This window comes from Anas acuta, chromosome 1 (assembly GCF_963932015.1).
Source record: "Anas acuta chromosome 1, bAnaAcu1.1, whole genome shotgun sequence".
Classification (NCBI taxonomy): Eukaryota; Metazoa; Chordata; class Aves; order Anseriformes; family Anatidae; genus Anas; species Anas acuta.
The window spans coordinates 173,521,123-173,541,784 of record NC_088979.1 but is presented as its reverse complement, the minus strand read 5'-3'; the positions used below and the strand labels follow the sequence as shown (position 1 = coordinate 173,541,784).

Genomic DNA, 20,662 nt, shown 5'->3' with positions numbered 1-20,662 from the left:
TTGCTTTCCAAAACAAAATAGTAATGGTGTGCAAGACAGAAATAGTGTATTTTATTTCAGCTGCTCTGAGAGAGAGTAGAGAGCGACCATTTGCCGAGTGGGCTCTCTGTGTTGCATGCTTTGTTTAATTATACAAATAAGATTTGCAAAACATATGCAGACAAGAAAATTTTGTTGCAGGAACAGAGAAAAAACACACACACACAGATTAAAGAAGGAAACATTTGTTTATTAAAAAGGAAAAGGTTCTGGATGGCAGCACAGAGTCAGACATGAGACAGATGAATGTATGCACAGCTGTTCATGTTTAAAGACAGAATATAGACATAAATACAGTTAGATCTTTGCTCTGCTCTGCTGCTACAGTATTTTTATACAGCCAATTCAAAGGAATATCTGTCATAACTGAACACAAGAAGAAATTTATCAGAAACAGAGCACAGATTACTTCTCTAAGGCCAGGATAAACATAGCCCAGAAAAGCCTCTCAAGCTGTGGTATTGCAAAATAAACTTAATTGTGCAAACGAAACCCACCTTCTGTGGATGACGGTAAATGTTGGATTCAGCTCCAAGTCAGATAGCTTGTTCTTCTGTTTGAACATAATGCAGAAGGTAATTTTCCTTTGCTCTTATCCTAGTTACTGCTCTAAACCAGTAGTGTGAAGCAGGAATGAACTTTAAAAGCAATATGGTTCTTCTATGAGTTATTCAGCATATTTCCAAAGCACACCAGAGAGAGACAGGGGGCTCATGAGATCCCCCTCAAAGTTTTCGTTAATGCACAACCACAACAAGGCCATCCTGAAAAGATGTAAAGGCTCAGGAGATGATGACCAGAAGAACAGAACAGGCCTTACAAGAACAAGACGAGGAGCTGGTCCATAGGATGTAAATTCTTCCCCAGGGCTGCCACTCTCTAGCCTTGAGGATGTTATCTCCTACCAGTTCTGCCAGGCTGCTCTTACCTGTGTTAAGTGAGCAAAATACTGCAGAATTGTTCAATAGCTGAGCAAATATAAAGGCATTTAAGGCTAGCCGGTGGCATTTCATGGTTCAAGTACAACATCTACAAATGAAACAGGTATGAAAGCTAATTTTTGGAAAAGGTTCTGGTGGGGTTCTTTAGAGTACAACTAGGAATTGTTTTAATTTATAAATAAGTACATAGGTTCAGTATGGATTTATGGTGAACATGGAATCTCAACTGTAATGTATATATATATTCCTCATTTTAATATTTATTTCCTATTAAAATTCAATTATCATGCTTTAAAACTGTTTTTGTGTGTTATTTTTCTGTTCTCTAATTTTTAATGTGAGGTTAAAGTATTATAACATATCTCTGTTTCATTTCTCATTCACATGCAGTTTTGACAGCCACAGAACAACAAGTCATCAAGTTTCAGGAATCTACTTGTAGTATTTTATTCAGATTCGGAATTTCTCAGGGATCTCATGTGTTACCATAATAAAACTGTTATGACATAAAACCCCTCCTAGTTATGCGTAATTTTTATTTCAGATAGTAAACAAATCTGAGAAGTTATGCTATCCACATTCAAGGCTACAGGAGTTGTTTTTTTTTATGTATAGTCCCTCTTCAACATTCAGACAAGCTCTCGATGTGTGTGTGTGTGCATACACAAACAAGTTGTGTCACCTTGTAGCTGATGGGATTGAACGTGGTCTAGAAGACATCCAGGGGAAAGCATCATTACAGTCCTCTTTAACTATTATCATTCCTCAATGTTTTTTGTTTGTTTGTTTGTTTGTTTTTCTGTATGGATGAGTGATGGGACAGTTCAATGTTTCCTTTCCCATCAGCCAAGGCATCAGCCAAGGCTGGAGAACCACTTGCCTGTGACCAGTGGTGCCAGCTCGGCAGGCACAGACCCGCCTGGTAGAGCCTTCAGCCTCTCACGAAGCACCCGGCTGTGCTGACACCCAGCTGGGCTGTGATGCAGGTTTCTGGGCACATCAGTTAAAGGAAACAGAAGCCCAGTAAGTACAGCACATGATTCTCCTTTTATTAAACCTTTTAACTTGTCAGCATCACCAAGTTTCCAAATTCATCAGGCTCATGTTTTCCTCAAATTGCCCACAAGATTAAATTTATCGGAAGTTTAAATGGATTGATTAAGCCCTGTTTCTCAGAATCATAACATGAAAATAATATAGTGCCAGAACACACAAGTATTGTCTCCCTAGACTAGGGCTGAAATCCCAAAACAAGAAAAAAGGAAAGAAAGGATGAAAAAAATAATATGATGCAATGCTGTTTCATGCAAAAATTTAACATGGTCACAGGGTATACTTTAATTATAGAAAACACATTTTTATTCAAAAATCACTACTATTACCCAAGAATATGCTACACTGAGTATCAGGTTAAAGTCACTTTATCTGGATTTTCAGACTGATTCTGCAGCAGAAGAGCTGAGCATTTTCCAGCCTGTGACCAGTGTGTTTCAGGGCTGAAAAGAGAATGATCCTCCTGTAGATGGAGGCAGATTTCAGTTCACCTTCTGCCAAAGCAGCTGTTGAAGCAGCTGTTGAGGGACCGTGCTATTAAATAATTAGAAGAACTGACCAGTGGATTCATTTCAATGAATGATCTATGGGGCAACCCCACTAGATATGTATAGGTGAACACAGGAGTAGGGGCTGGAAAGAGCGTGCAGATGTGGTTTGTACCTCTGAAGTTGTATTTGCTTCCATGGAAAATGTTTGTATGACTACAACCTGCCTGTGTGACAGTTATTACAGTATAAGTCTTTATCTATAATGGTGAGGCAGTATTAATATCGTAGTTATTCTGTGCATAAACAAATTGACATATTTTTGCAATGTTCTCTGCTATTTGATTAAAAAAAAAAAAGCAAAAGGACTCAAGTACCATTCACACAAGCATATTTATTATATAAATACTTTATAAATTACAAGATTTTAATTATAAATGTAAACATTTCTAGGAAAATAATGTTTTATATTCTTATTAATGTTTACAACTAATATAAGGCACATAGTGCAAAAATACATTTCTGATGCAGAGATCACAAAATAATTACCTACATGTGTTATCTAAAAGTAGCTGCTTAGACTTATGTGGTACAGTCTTGGTTTTAATTAATACATATTGCTAATTCATGGCTAACTCCTTGTGGGTAGAAATATGATATAGCTGCCATTTGATCTAACAATTTTACTGGCATGCAAAACAGATATTTGGTTTACAGAATGCACATTGTCAGAAAAAAAAATAAAAAAAATGTCTAGTTATCCAATACATCATACATGTTATTATGCAGGTAGTAAATTTTATTCAGAATACCTGAGTGTTGGCCCTGAAACGCATTATCTTTATAAGCATATACTTCTATGGTTCTAGACTGTAAGGTGATCCAAAACAACAAATCATCTAGATAATTTTTAAAACTGTATAACTCTTTCATATACTTTTCTGGAAGACATAATTTTAACTAGCAGATGTTAGAGCTTTACTTATAGCCATTCAAAAATATCAAACGGAGTCAAAGGTGGACACCAGCCATGCTGCCTCTGCCCCAGAGTTTTCCTAAGGTTACTGAAAACTGTATTGAGTTGGAATATAAAAGGGAGGCATGCTATAGCCATTACGAATATGCTAATGGAATAAGGGGTATATGGAAAGGGTTTAAGTAAATGCATATTCATACAATCACATACAAGTGGTATGTAAACAAAACATGCTCCTTTTACAGTATTCTTAGCTGAGAGGCAGGGTTTAAAATCAGATTTCCAAGCAATTTTTCTCCTTATTTATCTCTTTCTGTAACCACAAAAAATAAGCCTAGATGTTTAACATGTGCTATAGAGACTGTAGAGGTTAAACCACACTTTCAGCATTGCTGCTAGTATTTGAGCACCACAATAGATATAATGACAGGTATGGGGAAAAATGCTTTTACTGACAGAGAAACACAGATCTATTGATCTCAAGGGAAAATACACTGGTTATATAGTTTTCTGCTGTAAATTAAAAAATTGACAGAAATTCCTAACAGGTTTCACAAAGTTGAAAGATCTGAAATTATTAACTCTTTTCTCTGTATAGGAATGACTTTTATTTCTTTTCTACATTTTAGTGTAGCTGATCAAGAAAATCAGTACAGTATGTATTTTACTGAATACTGCATACAGAATTGCACCAATAAGTTGTAGGTAATGTATTGCAATTATGGCATAGTTCAAGGTGTTACCCATGTTAGCAATCTCAGTGCAATTTACTGGTTGATATACCTACTATACATTGAATGAATGCCTCTCCATGAAAACCTGAAGGTTTATGATTGTGATTTACATACTTGTTAGCTCACAGACAGGTAGCACCTCCCCAAATAAACACTGAAGAAAACAGAACGGAATTCTTAGCAGTGAGCATTACAGTAATGAGTATTACAGAGATGAAAATTAAAAAAAAAATACATATATACACAGCACCTACAGTTTGCACCTAAATGACAGATGTTGCACTTTGATGTTCCTACCACACCAGAGTTCTCACTGTATTTGAAGCTGAAGACCAGTAATTGTGTTAGGAATACATTTCCCACAAAATCCTCCGCATCTTCCATATATTTTAGTACCATCCTGGAAATGAGACAGAGAAAGCAATCAATCAAGAGAAGTAACTGAAATCATAGTTGTACAAAAAGATCCTTGAGGTTTGCACACAATAGACATTTTGACAAATCAAACCTAGAAACACTAAATCAAGTGAGCATCAAATTAATGGAACAGGCACAGAGATCCTTTATCATTAGTGTTGTATACCTTCTTTCCCAGCTTACTATCCGATGTTTTCCTAAATTATGCATCTTTACTCTTCTTTTTCAACAGATCTTTTGGCTTCCCATATGAATCAAGTTGGAGGTAAGCAATCTGTAAGAATCTTCTGAAGTAGGTATCTTCAATAAAATGGTATTTTTTATGAGGCAATAGTAGGTATCTCCAATTTTTTTAATGAACCTAATTAATATGGAAATATTAGGCCCTTAAAACCAGTAAGAGAAGGCTAGGTAGGCAGTGTTGATTTGAATTAGATTCTGGGAGGTGTTATTAAACATTCCATGAGATTTTTAAGATGAAATTATCAGGCTTAGGTCTCATACTACACTTGAAATAAAATTTAGACAGATCAGAGACCTTGAGCACTATAGTTGATTCATAACTAGCATTGCACTAGAATGTCATCAGCAGCGCCTCCTGAGACATATTCCAAGCCATAATTGTAGGTAAAGGAGAACAACATTGACTTACGTGAGATTTGTGTATGTCAGCAGTTGCATAGTTGCCCTGAGCAATCCACCTAACTGTACTGGATAATCTCAGTCCTGTACCAGCCAAATTAATGCTGAACTGTCCCTAACAGAACAAAAACAAAAGGTAAAACACAGAGCTTTTGAACAGAGTTCAAAACACTAAAACACTTTACTTTGGCATAGCTACACACATAACTTAGGGTATATTTAGTTATACCTAAAGTACTCAAAGGGGCATGCTTAACCTAGCTTAGTTACATCACATATTTCCTAATTTTTGACTCTCGGTACACAGAGATGCATGAACAAGTTACTCTGCAGTAAGTAGCACCTGCGAAACAGCTGATCTGCAGTATCTGTTTGAAGAGCCTGAATACAGAACTAACAGCACTAACCTTGGTAAACAAACTGGGGTACAGAAAATGATTAAATTGCATTCACACAGAAGTGCAGTATGCTTAAAATATATGTTAGCTCCACAAAGAGCCTAATTCTTGTTTTAGGCAACACTGTAATCTGAAACCCCCATCCAGTTCGCTGAAGGCCTGTATTTCTGTATTCAGACCTAGTTAAAATTACTTAAAACACAAGATCAAAGTTTAAGGAAAGATAAAATCTCCATTACATATTGTAGCTTCTGTATTCTATTGTTTCTGTAGATTTCTATTAACGAATAAAGCAGCTGGGGGATATTCATTCAAATAGTGTGAAATGCTTTCCACAATTAACAGGCCCAAAGCGACTACATTTACAGGGGTATCATTTTGTAAAAATAAATTAAAAGTGCTATGTGCAGTTACAATGACAGCATAACAGCTGTCTGTCGTGCAGTAAACTCAAGACCAGGAACAGATTTCAAGGACAGAGTGAAGTAACTGAGGCTTTTTATGTACATACAGACTCAGAGCAGTAGTTTCAATGCCCATCTCACAGATGAAAACGCAGCAGTGAAAAATACATGAGCAAAGTGTCTTCCAACAAAAATTACAGGTTGCAGATAGACATGTATTGCATTAAGCCTGAAGAGTTTGCAGGTTGAAGGCATCCAACATTGTAATGAATTCCAACTGTTTCCATGTTAGGGACTAAGTTTGTCTAATTTAGGTACTTTTAAAATTAGGTACTTTTTAAATTAGGTACTCTAATTTGTACCTAAACTGTAGGTCCTAGCAGCCCTTGAATGCATCCATGCATATAGTCTGTCAATTTTAGGCACCCAGGTTAGACAGAAAACAGGGATTCACATCCATGCAAGTCTGAGCTAGTGAGTCGTAACTCCCTTTATAATCAGAGTAAAGAAATATGTGCTTCCAGAGGATGGTCAACCATAAAATGTCTAATAGGGTAAGGTTAGAGGTACTGTGTTCTAGGGGATCCCATTTCTGCCAGTGGACTTCAGGGGCAGCCTAGGTTGACTAGGTCAGACTAGGGCTATGTCTGTGTTATCAATTACGCTGAAGTATGAGCAAACCTGTAAAGTGAAAAAGGTGGGTCAGAGAACCTAATGTACAGTATGCAATACACAAATCAGGGTTTTACACTGGGCTAACTCTCATCGAGTCCCACAGACTGAATACTCATTAGCAGTTGGCATTCACTAGGGTCCTTCTGGAGCTTTGATTTACTTTCATCTGGAGGTTCATGTGTCCCAAGACTGTTCCATGGTGCAAAACTACAAGCAGTAAACTGGGACAATAGAGAGATTCGCTTAAGAAACACCAGCCAATCCAAACTAAAACAGTAACGTAGACACACCAATAGATGTATAACTTGAATTCATGTGCTAAACAGGATCAATTTCTCTGGCAGCCTTCAAAGCTATGCAGAGTCAGGAAAGAAACAGATGAGAAAGGAAAAAAATCACAGGGTTAAATAAAAGGAGAAGGAAGACTGAGAAGGGAAAACAAAGGATACCTCACATCCAGGTATTCAAGAGGGAGGGAGAGCAATACATGAAAGCAGTATAAAAATTGATACAGCTACAGGGAGCCTAGAGGCAAATCATGGAGTAAACAATTTGTGGTAGAAACAGAAAAAGAAAAAAAAAGAGATGGTGAAACAGGAGAGAAAGCCGTAAGACAAACACTTATAAAGTCATACAAAGACCAGACAGAACAGATTTTAGGTGTTTTAGAGTTACAGCTCTAAACCAGTCACACAGACTTTTTTTTTTTTTCCTCCTCTGTGCACATTTCAAGGGAAGAAGGAATCATAAATACCTGCGGACATCTGGCAGCACTGTAGCAATCTCCAGCTGTAGCAAATGGAACTGCTCTCCCAAGTATAGTCTGAGCAAAAAGAAAATCTGTGGCTAGAAAACAGAAAATTACTCAACACTAGAAGTGCTGCATTAGAAGATCAGGTGAAAACTGTGTGAAACAACAATTTTTTTTTCTCTTTTTTGACATTCTGGTTTATGTCACATCAACCCAATCTACAAGCCCAGTTTGCTTTCTGAGACAGGATGGGGATAGGAGGAGGACTGACATAAGTCCACGTGATCTGGCTGTGGCTCAGCTTGCCACCTTCAGACGGGCTTCAAAGTGCTGCAAGATCCCCCATCCTTTTGGCCTTTCTGCCATGGTCTGAGAGGGATTAACAATGACATGGCAAGACTCTCCCAAGAAGAATGTGCCAGTGGCTAAAAGGAAATGGAATAATGGGAACAAAATATTTACAAAATCACTTAAATATGAAACTGTAAAATTCATGCCACTTGACCACGTGGGACAAACTAACAAATTTTTTTCACCCAAAAATTGCATCATTGGATCCACAAGTGTGTTCAAATGAAAGTTTGGTAATCATGACCATGCACAGTATCAAGAAAGGCTCACATCGGCTAAAATTACTAAAATGCTTACTTCTAATTTGCATGGAGTCTACATCAAATCTTATTTTGCTAAAAATTGTGAAGCCAGCTGCAAGGTAATCATTTCGACAGGCACAGTCTTGCCTTCTGCTTCCATTGAAAGGACATTCATATGGATTCTGTAACCTAGAGAACAGCAAGGATTTAGTTTTCCTTTTGACATTTTTCCATAACAGAACATCATAGTGAAAAATAATTGCATTGAACTATGCCACATATAGAAAATTAACCGACAGTTACTGAACAAGAAGCTCAGCCATTAGCCTTGGCTCAGCTGAAATACTAATGTGGATTCAATCATTTTCTACTAAAATCAAGATAGAAAAAAAATTAGAATCATTTAGTGCAGTTATCTCAAGTCCAGCTTGGAAGTATCCACATTTCTGCACGTATTTATATGCCTAGATATCCAAAACAGAAGATAAAGTAAAAAATATATATATATTAATCTGTTCCTATCAGATAAATTTTATTAACTCTTATCAGGTAACTATTATTTTATTGTTTTATTTTGGGAGATATAAATGCACTTCATAAAATTAAAAAAAACACATTTGTACCTGAATCCATATACTTCAGAAAAATTGTCTGCTTCACCTTTTACCAACGTCACATATTCTCTGGGATTCTCTAAATGCATGCCTGAACAATAAATCTGCCAGAGAAAATACAACCCTTTAGCAAAATCTTTATTAAAAAAGTATTATTTAATAAAAATATGTGCTCATAAATATTAAGAGTACCTTTATCATCCTTCCTTTAATGTTGAGTAGGTATTCACCGTCTTTTCTAATCCCTTTTTTAACCTGGATATCTTTGCAGGTAGAAAGTATTTCACCTTCAAAGTGAAGGATTGAATCATATTAATATTTCCTGATCAGAGTTTAGTTGTAGGACTTTTCCATAATTATTCTCCAAATATAATCATTGCTTTTAAATAAATAAACTGGGAAAACATTAAGTTCACCCTAAAATTACAGCTTCCACTTACATTCTTCTGCATGGCAGATCTTTCTGGTATCTGGTTTTAAACGTGGCAGGCACAAGTCACTGGATAAGCCATTTTCAGTCATACATGCTACGGTTCTTTCCTTTACTCCCACTCCACAAGTCACTGAGCACTAGACATGGATAGCAATCAAAAGTTAGTTTAGAAGGTAGCAAATAATTAACATAAGTTTGTCAGCCAAATATCTTGGCATGCATTTGTGTTTGAGGCAGCTATCAAAAAGCAGTTTGCACTTCTGTACTCACCTTGGTCCACTTCCCCACTCTCCAGGTAGCTCCTTGTGAACATCCTTTGATATTACATGTATAAATGTATGGGGAGGGTGTTACAGGGCATTCTTGATATGCCACAGTTCGAAGGCCGTAGGCGTGCTTGTTTTGAACAGAATGGATTCCAACACAGTATGTGATCCTCTGCCGGTAATCCACCCCACAGCTGGCTGAACACTAAAATCAAATCCCCAAGCACAAGCATTATTTCTGCAGAGGTGAACCTTCCCACAGCATTGCAGCTACAGGTAAATCATCCCTCATTTTGGCAAAAGCCTCTAATCCTGTGTGACATCTCAGTTAATCAGTGTGCAGAAGTGAAGGTCTACAGTAATTACACACCCAAGGAGATCTTCTCAGAGCTCATGGAGGTTCCAGAGCAGTTCCCTCTCAGCTGCAGTACATGCACATACATGTAGGTAGTGCAAGGGAAACAAGAGACTGATTCCACATTTCACTGAAATCAAGGAAGGAATTTCTCTTTGCTTCAGTGAGATCAGTTTGTAAGGACGTTTCCTTTGGAGCTAGCAGAGGAGTCTGGTGGTAAGGGCAGCTGTCCTCCAGCAGGTGTTCATATCTCCCAGGCAGGCTACCAGACGACAGTCAGTGTCAAATGGCAAAGGTAACACTCTCTGTTTCACCCCTGTATTATTTTATTTATGGTGACCCTCCCTTAATCATAACACTTAGCAAACAGTCCCTAGCACTGCCTATTCCTGTTCATGTTCCCACCACTACGCATTTTAGCATTATTTAGCATCCCTCATTACAGCAAAAGCTTCTCTAAAACCAAGCACTGTTTCTTTCTAATAACTTGTTATTCCATAGCCCTTACTAATCAGAGTTTGGTAGTAGTCAGACAGAGTTACTACAATAAACAATGGCTGATTGTAAGGTTCACTGTGGAGAAAGTTGGGGCACCCTCATTCAGAAGAAAATATGCTTTTTTTCCCTCTGCACTCATAAAGTACATTTTACAGCAGTAAAATACTCTTCAGTGTAACGTTACATGAAAATGTGTGAGCAATATCGTTAGTTTACCTGTGACAGATCTCCTGTAAGCACAACATACTTAGTGGGAGCTATCCTACAGTTTTTGGTTGATGGAGGCTTTGTGGCAGGATCACAGAAGCTTTCATCCACTTGGATCTGGTTTTCATCCACACACTTAACCTTTCGGTGTATTTCCTCTCTTCTATATGATGTCGAGCACTGAGTGTGAGAAAAACAATCATGGTATGTGGAACAAAACTGGTCATTTACAGAATAAAGCTATTTGTCAATTGTCACATATCACTAAAATTCAGAGAGCCAAAACTTTTATGACATGTTATCAGAATTGGACCGAATTACTCACTGAATCAAAATCCTTTATTTTCATTGCTCAGATACCTCCAATCAGCTGCAAAAACAACAGTACATAATGGCATGACACTGCAATTGTTGGGTGAGATGGAGCAGAAAATAAAAATGTCAGGCTAAGATGATAGGTTGAGTGAAAAAGCTCTTCTGCATGAAAAGGAAACAGTCAAGATAGGATTTAAATGAAATATGGAAAGAATAACTTGGTCTTGAAAACAAAACATAAATAATCCCTGGAGGCACAACGTGATATTACACTGATAAAACAAAAGAAAACAGAACTGGCTATTAGTAAAACCAGGGGCAGTTCTGGGCAGCAGTCTCTACTGAGACTGTGCCTTTGCCCCACATGTCCTCAGATGTCCTTCCATGGCAGGTTTGTGAGACTGAGCATCAGCAGCAGCTCTGCCAGCATGGACTGTGAACCTTGCTGCCACCTAAATCCAGAAAAGATGTACAGGCTGCATAATACAGAGGTACGGGCTATGTAATAATACAGGTCAACAGCACATCCCCAGCTCCAGATGCTTAAACTAACCTCTTTGAACTGGCTGCGATAAAGAAGGAAGGCTCAAATACATAAACTCCAGTCTCAGTGGATGCATTAATCAATACCACTGTCTACTTGGTACTTTTGACTCTGAGCATAACTTTATATGGATTTGGACCCAACCACAGTCAATTAGGAGACTCATCAAGGTCTGATGTATAGGCCAAATTTATCATTCAAATTTTATTGTTATTGACTCAAAGTGGCAACCTGAAGTACAGAAAACAGATGTAAGGTAGAACAGCTCTGTGAGAGGAAACCTCTAATTTTATCAAGTTTCCTTGAAGACCTTTAAGAGACTGCACACCTTCCCTGGGCAGTCCATTCTACTGCCCAAAATGTCTTCATGGGGGAAAAGTTTTTTCCTAATAGCCAGCTCGAACCTCTGGCTTCACTTTATTCCTGTTGTGTCGTCCCACCATGCAACACTGTGTGGAGACCCTGACTCCATCTTCTTTGCAACTTCTTTGTAGATACCGAAGGCCACTGATAGGTCTCCCCAAAGCCGCCTCTTCTCTAGGCTGACCAAGCCCAGTTCCCTCAGGTTCTCCTCATGGGCAGGTTGCTTGGCCCCCATCCAGCCTCCCATTTCTCAATGTCTTTCTTGCACTGGGGAACCAAAACTGAATGTAGAAGCTACGCATGGTCTAACAAGTGCTGAGAACAAGGTATCAGTTCACTTGATGTACTGTCAGGTCTCTGTAGTATGGTCCAGGCTGTCACTGCTGCCAGCCATATGGCTGGCCCAGGCTCAGCGGCCACCAGGCCTCTGGGCTGCTCCTCCCAGCCTGGGCTGCTGCAGGATTGCTTCATTCCCAGGGCAGTACTTTGCTTTTGTCTTGTTGAAATGCAGAAAGTTGCCATCGGCCCATTCCTCCAGTGTGTCTGGACCCCCTGGATGGCAGCCCTGCCCTCCAGCATATTAACCCATCTCCGCAAGTTGGTGTCACCTGCAAACTTCATGAGCAAGCACTGAGCCCCAAGCAACTGCTTTAGAAATTTCAGTGACATAAGTACACTGTTGAAAGAAGCTGCAAAATATACACCTGGGCATACAAACCACTCTTGACCAGAAAGCTCTAAACAAGCTGAGACCGAGGTAAACAATCATTCGGATGAAAAGCTTTAGCCTTCTATTCTCTTCATGTGAGCAAGAAATTAATAGGCAAAACAATCAGTGATATCATGTTACTGATGTGGAAAAACAACAGCCTTATTCCATCTGAGATCAGCTTCTCATCACTCTTTGTAGCGGGCTTTTTTGGAGGAAAAAAGAAAAAAAAAAAGACAAAAATTCACTTGCATTGGGTAGGAGTAAGGTTTTAACACCTGAAGGAGAAATTCAAGTATTGACTCATGATTAGGGAATTAAGTGCTTATAATGTCCTAGTCTTGCCATCTGAGTGCTTGCCAACTTTCTTGAAAAGGTGAGGACACAAGCAGGATGGTGGGAAATCAGAGAGAATAATGGGTGTAAACCAGAGAGAGAGCTTACCTGCCTGTTCAGAAAATCTACAAGAGAATGGGGCTCAGTAGTGGAAGCCATATGTGCATTAAGCCTTTAAGAAATCCCATCACTCAGAGAGTGAAGATGTGTGGACTTGTATCAGGGGTGCAGTGTGGATACAGTTGGCTGTTGTAGCTTACAGAGACATCTCACCTTTTAATGGCGTGAAGTAGGTCAGAATATTAGGCACATGAGGAAGAACCCAATAATTAGGTAATGAGGACAGGCAGAAAACTACTTTTCATTATGCCTTATATGTTGTTCCAGTAGAGATTCTTCTTTTTAGTATGAAAATGCATATGTGGTATGAAAAAGCTGGCTGCTTCTAATAGCCAGCCTCCCAGCTGTAAACTGTACAAATGCTAGATCTGGAAATTTTTCTCATATGCTGTGACTAGTGAGGCAAGGAAATGACACACGAGCACTCAGAGCACAGACAGCTGGCGAAAATATTCTGAGTTTGAGTACATACTGCACCAGGAGAAGGATACAGATAAACACCTGAAGAGTTACTATCAATGCTCAGGGTTATGCATGAATCTGGGGGGAAAAGAGAATTGAACACAGGAATTTCAAGCAAACAGCAGTAAAAATGTGGAAAAATTTAGGAAGTAGACAGATGATGTTGTGAAACACAATGCATTTGTAGCGAAGAGCCCTTAATACCCAGCTGGAATATACAAGTGTTTGATAGGAAAGGAAAACTCACCCTCACTTTCTGAAAATGTACATTTCTGATAAAAGAATGTTCTGAGCCATTTCTGCTCTAATTCCTGATTTTAACAAGTTCACATTAGAAGTGAACACTTGGAAGAAACCTATATTGTCACCTTTCTCAATGTGGCTTAACAGATGATTATATGCCAGAATTGCATGAATATTATTCGGTTTTTGCAAAACACCAGCAAATAATTTATATACTAGCAGTAGCCTGTTCTACATCATTAGGTCTCTGACATTTTTGAGTCTTCATATTCAAAGCTTCAGAAGGGTTGCCCTAAAAAATGTAACGTAACAGAATGAAGATGCTGCAACTGCACAAACTAAGTTTTTGTTTAATGTTACAGTAAGAGACGGGCTCTCCTGTACACCATTTCAGGTATTATCCAGGATTTTGTTTTCTCTCCTTCTCAATCTATATGTGCATACATGGATACAAAACTTATTTTTGCATGTAGAAAATAGTGATCACGCTAAAATAATAATAATAATAATAATAATAATAATAATAATAATAATAATAATAATAATAATAATAATAATAATAATAATAATTCTTTCCTGAAAGCGTCGTTAGATTTTCTTGAGTATATGTTTGCTTTTGTTGCTTCTTTTCTGGTAAGTCTGCCATATAGAAGTTCTTGAAAAAACAACAAAAAAAAATCCCAAAGATTTTACTGCTGAGGTTTTTACTTCCAGCTGATGTTTCATCTGTATTTCTCTTCCTAAAGAAGTGTTTTTTGCATATTTCATCATTAAGTTTTATTAAAACTTTTTTGCAATATATAAAGACCTTTGTAATAAAATAACACAATCGTATCATTGGGGACATACCACAGCAGTTTTGCAAATTTGACCTTCAAAATATCCAGCATGTTCACTTGTTATTCTGCAACATAAAGGCTACTAGAAACATATCCAAAGCTGAAAAAGTAGGAAAACTCATTACATCACTCATAGTTACTTCATACAAGTTGAAAGCCTTACTTACATCTTCCCATTCATCTGCCAACCAGTGGTACTGCATACAGGCAGGCAGCCAACAGCGCCTCTGGCTAGTGGGCCGTGCAGCGTGATTACACGCAGCTTCATTCACTTGACCCAAGCCCTTCAGCTGACAGTAGATGTCCCTTTGCTGAATCCCCACTCCGCAAGACACAGAACACTGAAATGGATCAAAATTAGTTATGTCAGTGTGAAATGAGACAGTCAACAGAAAGTAGCGCAGTTTCCATTAGTGAGTGTTATTAGAATATTATTTAAAATACACTCTGCAGACCCCACCATATTATCTGAATAAATTTACGATTAAAATGTACGTTACAATTAAAATCAAAGCCTCTAAGATATACAGAAAAAAATGCATCCAATATGCCTAGATTGATCTGTCTGCTTATCTTAATTCACAGTAGGAACAATCAGCATATGCATATGCAAAACAGAAGTTTAAAGGTTTGCAGGATCAGACAGTTCAAAGTACTGAGTTCACCTTATTTCATTATTCAATTGAAGAATGTCAGTCTTGCCCATTATTGTAAAATGCAAATATTAAACAGAAAGAAAAAGAACCTCAGTATTTCATTCTAGAAAAATCTTGCAAATGATGCAGCATTTTGAGGCTATTGTCTCTCTTTTGCAGGTAGTACTAAGGATTTTAAATTATGATGAGCTTAAAATAGTTCAAAACCTGTCTACCATATGTCTCTTCTTATCTCTGGCCAAAAGGAGTTAACTGCAATGGTAGTTTACTAAGCAATACTTAATACAAAGACTTTGCTGCAATAGACGTTCTCTTCTACCCCAGTCAGAAGCACAGTTAGATCCCAAAACATACCTAAAGACTCAACCTAATCATAAAGCAGATATTGCTCTATCAGATGTGGCAGAATTGTGGAGATTGGTAATACATGGCAGCCTGCATTTTATCACCACCATTTTGGAACGGAGCTTGCATCACCCCCTCCTGTAATATCCAAAGTTTCCGTGTTTCCCTCTAAAAGGTTGAGTCTGGGTCTTTTAATGAAATCACAGAATTACCAAATGGTTAAAGATAGATAACACTAGAGAGCATCTGTTTCTGTACCTTGTGTATCCTTCAACACTCCTTATCACTCAGGTATGGTCTTTAATGCTTGGGGTAGTAACACACATTCTCTTTTCAAAGTCAGTTGTTCTTTATTCTTGTTTTTCAATCTGAGTGTAATAGCCTACCAATTTCTCTGATGTGTGAACTCACATGCATCAGTCTTATCAGGACATGTGAATTAACATTCCTGACTTTTGTACAATCTCTACCTCTAGCCCCTGTTTTAGGCAGCAGCCAGGCCCTTACTGCACCCATTTCTTTTGACAGATAAACTCTCCCTCTCTAGGGTGTCCTGGGTCTGCTAGTAGCAATCATCTGAGACTGATCATTTTTTTCCATAATAGGAATTTCTATTGTGATTCAGAAATGTTACACTGATGGATTAATACAGGAGGGTAAAACAAAAGTCTACAAATGAATGACAAAACCAAAACCTGTTTGGAACATTTTCTTCTTCTTTCATACTGTTTGAGTTAAACCAACATACTACCTATTGACCTCAGGTGAAAAGGAAAATAAAATGGAAGAGAGCTATTTCACTCTCCATGCAATTCTTCATAGATCTGTGGAGCAAGAGAATGACCATGTAGGTTAATGGTTATGCCATTTGCTTGAAAAGAAGATCTGGTTTCTATTTCTCAAATAAAAGAAGTATTTTTGCATTTAACAGAAAACAAGGCATCAGCTGCGATCAGCTTTACAGCAGACTTCTAAATGGAAATGGGTGTTTTCCTATATGAGAAGGTATGAAAATATCGAGTGAAATGCAAAATACTGCAATGTGCTGAGCTGAACACAATTTTGCAACAGCTGCCTGTTGGAAAAGAACCTGGGGTTCTGGTCAGTAGTCGGCTGAATATGAACCAGCAGCGTGCTCAGGTGGCCAAAGTCCAATGACATCCTGGTTTGTGTCAGAAATAACGTGGCCAGAAGGAGCAGGGAGGAGATTGTCCCCCTGTACTCAGCTCTGGTGAGGCCGCACCTTGAGTACTGTGTTCAGTTTTGGGCCCTTCACTACAAGAAGGACATCGAGGCCGTGGAGTGTGTCCAGAGAAGGGCTATGAAGCTGGTGAAGGGCCTGGAGCACAAGTCCTGTGAGGAGTGGCTGAGGGAACTGGAGTTGTTTAGTCTGGAGAAGAGGAGACTCAGGGGAGGCCTTAGTGCTCTCTACAACTACCTCAAAGGAAGTTTGTAGAAGGATAGGGGTTGGTCTCTTCTCCATAACAAAAAGTGATAGGACAAGAAATGACAGCAAGTTGCACCAAGAGAGGTTTAGGTTGGATATTAGGAAAAATTTCTTCACTGAAAGGGTTGTGCAGCATTGGAACAGGCTGCCCAGGAAAGTGGTTGAGTCACCATCACTGGAGGCATTCAGAAGATGTCCTTAGGAACATGGTTTAGTGGTAGAATTGGCAGTGCTAGGTTAACTAGGTTGGACTTTATGATCTTAGAGGTCTTTCTAACCTAAATGATTTTATGATTCTAACAAGGTGAGAGATATTTTACAACCTCAATATGGGGTGGAGAGACCATGTATTTGTGTCCACAAGCCATTTTTCTTCTCCTTCCCCCACAAACCTGGCTTTACTTCAATATTCAGACTATGACAGCAACAGCAGCAGTGCTACTGAATTTGTCACTGTAGGTGAGAAGTAAACTTCTAAATTTTACTGATATTTTGAATTTTCAAGTCATGGAAAGTTGCAAGTAACAATTCTGTATAAGGTTCAGATTACCAAATACTTTAAATCTTCAGAGATATTTCATGTAAAATATTGAAAAAAAAAATAAAATAAAAGCAATGAACTTCTTACAGATATTCAAATTTAATTGTGATTTGCATGTAAAAATTTGCAGACACTTATTTTTATTGAAGCACTGTGTTATGAATATGATATTGCCTTGTACTTTTATAGAAGAGAAGAATATAATTATAGCAGACTTCACATACCTCTTTCCATCTGCTCGCTTTCCAAGCAGGACATCTTCCAGCTCTACAGATTTTGTATGTCCGTGGTTTTTTTAAATGTCTGCAGTTTCCTTCCTCTATTTTAGCTTGGAAGCTGTTAAAGCAATGCACATCACGATACTTCAAACCTTTTCCACAGGAAACAGAACACTGAAAAGAGAAGTATGTTTCATTACTTCACTAAAAATCTCAGAGTAATAAGAAAATCTGAAGAATCTGTGGAGGAGCCCCAGATGGACTCTACAACTATATGAATAAGCCTCTATATTCTGACATATCTACTGTATGTATCTGAAATTTCTATGCCATTTCTATTGTACCTAGCATTATTGATCAGATCCCCATCACACATTGCTATTTCATTCAAATAGTCACTGATGAATATCTGAGCTCAGTCTCCCATGCCAGCTTGATATTACAGTCTCACAGTCAGCCTTCTGTTCCTACTAAGGATATTGATATTTTCATGTACGCATTATGCTTACCATGTTTAATATAAGTTTTAAAGAAAGAAAAATGCAAAATATGGATATGATGTTTCCAACCATTAGGCTATGAAGTCAAGCTTGCTCTGACACCTTTCCAGGAGCTTTGGGTATCTCACTGTGTGTGGCACAGAGGCCAGAGAAGATGTATTAAGCAAATCTTCCAGTTTACAGAGCAGGCCTTGGAGATTCGGCCCTGCCCCTGATCTCCCCTGGCTCTTCTGTTTCTTCCAGAAAATTGCTATGATATGCCAGGCTAGCTCTAGGACATCTCCCACTCTGACATAAAACCACTGGAGCTGCAGACATATTTTATGAAGCCCATCCCAACAGTACGTGTTTGACATGAGTAGGGCGCATCTGACAGATTATTCTGTTTTGGAGAATGAGCCATTAGTCCGCTAACCTCCTGGGCTGCAGTGAGGTTGGTCTTGAACTCTTCAGACCAGGGCTATCCCTGTCACCTGCAAAGCAGAGCTGCAGGTCCCAGGGAACTTTCAGTCAAACAAAGAGTATCTGAAGCATTTACAAATGAGGGGGCAACTCGGCTGGATTACATGTATTTTGGATCATGAACTTTCTAAAAGCAAGCACTTAAGTCTTTTTCTTTTTTTTCTTTTTTCTTTTTGTTAACCTATTTTATGTCATACTAACAAAACATTTTGATAAATGGAGACATTTCGTTTTGTGTCTGGAAAGAGAACACATTTACTTTGTTCTACAATTTACCCTGTACTTTTACACTTGGACAAACATTGCCTTTACAATCAGCTACAGAATTGGTACTCAAATAAAAATTTAATTGCTACATGGATGTCAAAAAAAAAAAGATATAAATATTTATTTCCTTTCCAAGCACCTAAAATACTTCTCTGCCTTTTATTTATTTATTTATTTATTGTGTGTGTCACTAGCATTACACACTAAATTGCTACATTCAAACACTTTAAAATAAAAAAAAAATAAATCTATTTTCAGGAAATGAAGCTCAGAACATACATCTTTCAGTACAAAGCCAAGCAAAACCTGGCTGGAGATAAGTTTTTAAAATACAGAACAAGCAACTATGTCAAATTAACCTGCTAATACAGAAACATTTTTCACAAGAGTAACTTCATTACATTAAATTGAATCTCAGCTGAATTTCTTGCCCTTGATATACAGGGATTTGTATATGTTTATAAACATTTATATGTGCAATCTTAAAGGTTTAAACCACCAATGTGTTTAAAACTAAGTCATTGCAGAATAAAGCAATACATTTCATTTATCACACAATGCAATGGATAGAGTGTTTCTCTTGCAACTATGATTATATTTGCAAAATGCTAAGGGTGCTGATTTGGTGACAACTTGCCCTTTACTTGTGTGCTAGACAATTCCACTAAATGTTTCTAAATTAAATCTTTTTGCTCTCAAAAAAAACCCCTTTCAATTCATCAGGAGGTTGAGGGAGGTGATTCTCCCTCTCTAATCCTCTCTTGTGAGACCCCACCTGGAGTGCTCTATTCAGCCCTGCGGTCCCCAGCACAAGAAGGACCTGGACCTGTTAGAATGAGGCCAGATGAGGGCCACAATAATGATCAAGGGGCTGGAGCATCTCTCCTACAAAGCCAGGCTGAGGGAATCGGGGTTGTTCAGCCTGGAGAAGAGAAGGCTCCAGGGAGACCATATAGCAGCCTTCCAATACCTAAAGAGCATATACTGGGTAACTTCCAGTACCTACAGGGGGCCTGCAGGAAAGCTGGGGAGGGACTCTTGGTAAGGGAGTGTAGTGATAGGACAAAGGGGAATGGCTTTAAACTAAAAGAGGGCATATTTAGATTAGATATAAGGAAGGAATTCTTTACTGTGAGGGTGGTGAGGCCCTGGCACAGGCTGCCCAGAGCAGCTGTGGATGCCCCATCCCTGGAAATGTTCAAGGCCAGGCTGGATGGGGCTTTGGGCAACCTGGTCTAGTGGGAGGTATTCCTGCCCATGGCAGGGAGTTGGAGCTTGGTGGTCCTAGAGGTCCCTTCAAACCCAACCCATTCTGTGATTCTATGATCATTTTAGCTTTCCAGTTAATGCAACTGATAATTCATCTGAAATTTTATTTTTTTGTTGCTTTGAGAGACAGTAGGTTATAGAATTTTGCCAACTCATAGGAAAAAATTATCCACTTTTGAATAATACTTTTTCCAGGGAGATTTTTCACTTCATGCTAATGTAATGTTATATGGAATAAATTAAAAAGGTGCATTCAACAGGTCAGGATTATGGGGGAAAAAAAAATCTGAAAAGTGCAGTAAATCATAGAATCATAGAATCATAGAATATCCTGAGTTGGAAGGGACCCTTAAGGATCATCAAGTCCAACTCTTGACACCGCACAGGTCTACCCAAGTTCAGACCATGGGCAAATCCTTATGGGCAAAGTGTAAGCTTTCCAGAAATACAGGAACAGCATTTCAGTATACAGATTTGGCATGGTTTTCTTTCACATATTCATCAAATTACAGATCTGTATTTCCATGTATCCAAATCTCCTA

The 20,662-nt window shown here is 38.3% G+C and overlaps 1 protein-coding gene across 8 annotated transcripts in view; it reads right to left on the bottom strand.

The window, feature by feature from the left end:
• Positions 1-2,895: 2,895 nt before the first annotated feature.
• Positions 2,896-20,662, bottom strand: part of ADAMTS20 (ADAM metallopeptidase with thrombospondin type 1 motif 20) — a 96,478-nt gene continuing 78,711 nt past the window's right edge. For 6 of the 8 annotated variants that reach the window (XM_068669383.1, XM_068669385.1, XM_068669388.1 and 3 more), the window contains 11 exons: positions 17,629-17,796; positions 14,583-14,756; positions 10,494-10,664; positions 9,429-9,629; positions 9,166-9,295; positions 8,918-9,012; positions 8,735-8,829; positions 8,167-8,300; positions 7,522-7,613; positions 5,301-5,405; positions 2,896-4,631 (listed from right to left, as the gene is read on the bottom strand). In XM_068669383.1, coding sequence (XP_068525484.1) covers positions 4,542-4,631; positions 5,301-5,405; positions 7,522-7,613; positions 8,167-8,300; positions 8,735-8,829; positions 8,918-9,012; positions 9,166-9,295; positions 9,429-9,629; positions 10,494-10,664; positions 14,583-14,756; positions 17,629-17,796 — 1,455 coding nt within the window. In that variant the 3' untranslated portion in view covers positions 2,896-4,541. The remainder of the gene's footprint in view (positions 4,632-5,300; positions 5,406-7,521; positions 7,614-8,166; positions 8,301-8,734; positions 8,830-8,917; positions 9,013-9,165; positions 9,296-9,428; positions 9,630-10,493; positions 10,665-14,582; positions 14,757-17,628; positions 17,797-20,662) is intronic. The other 2 variants (XR_011091994.1, XM_068669387.1) reach the window with 2 other exon arrangements.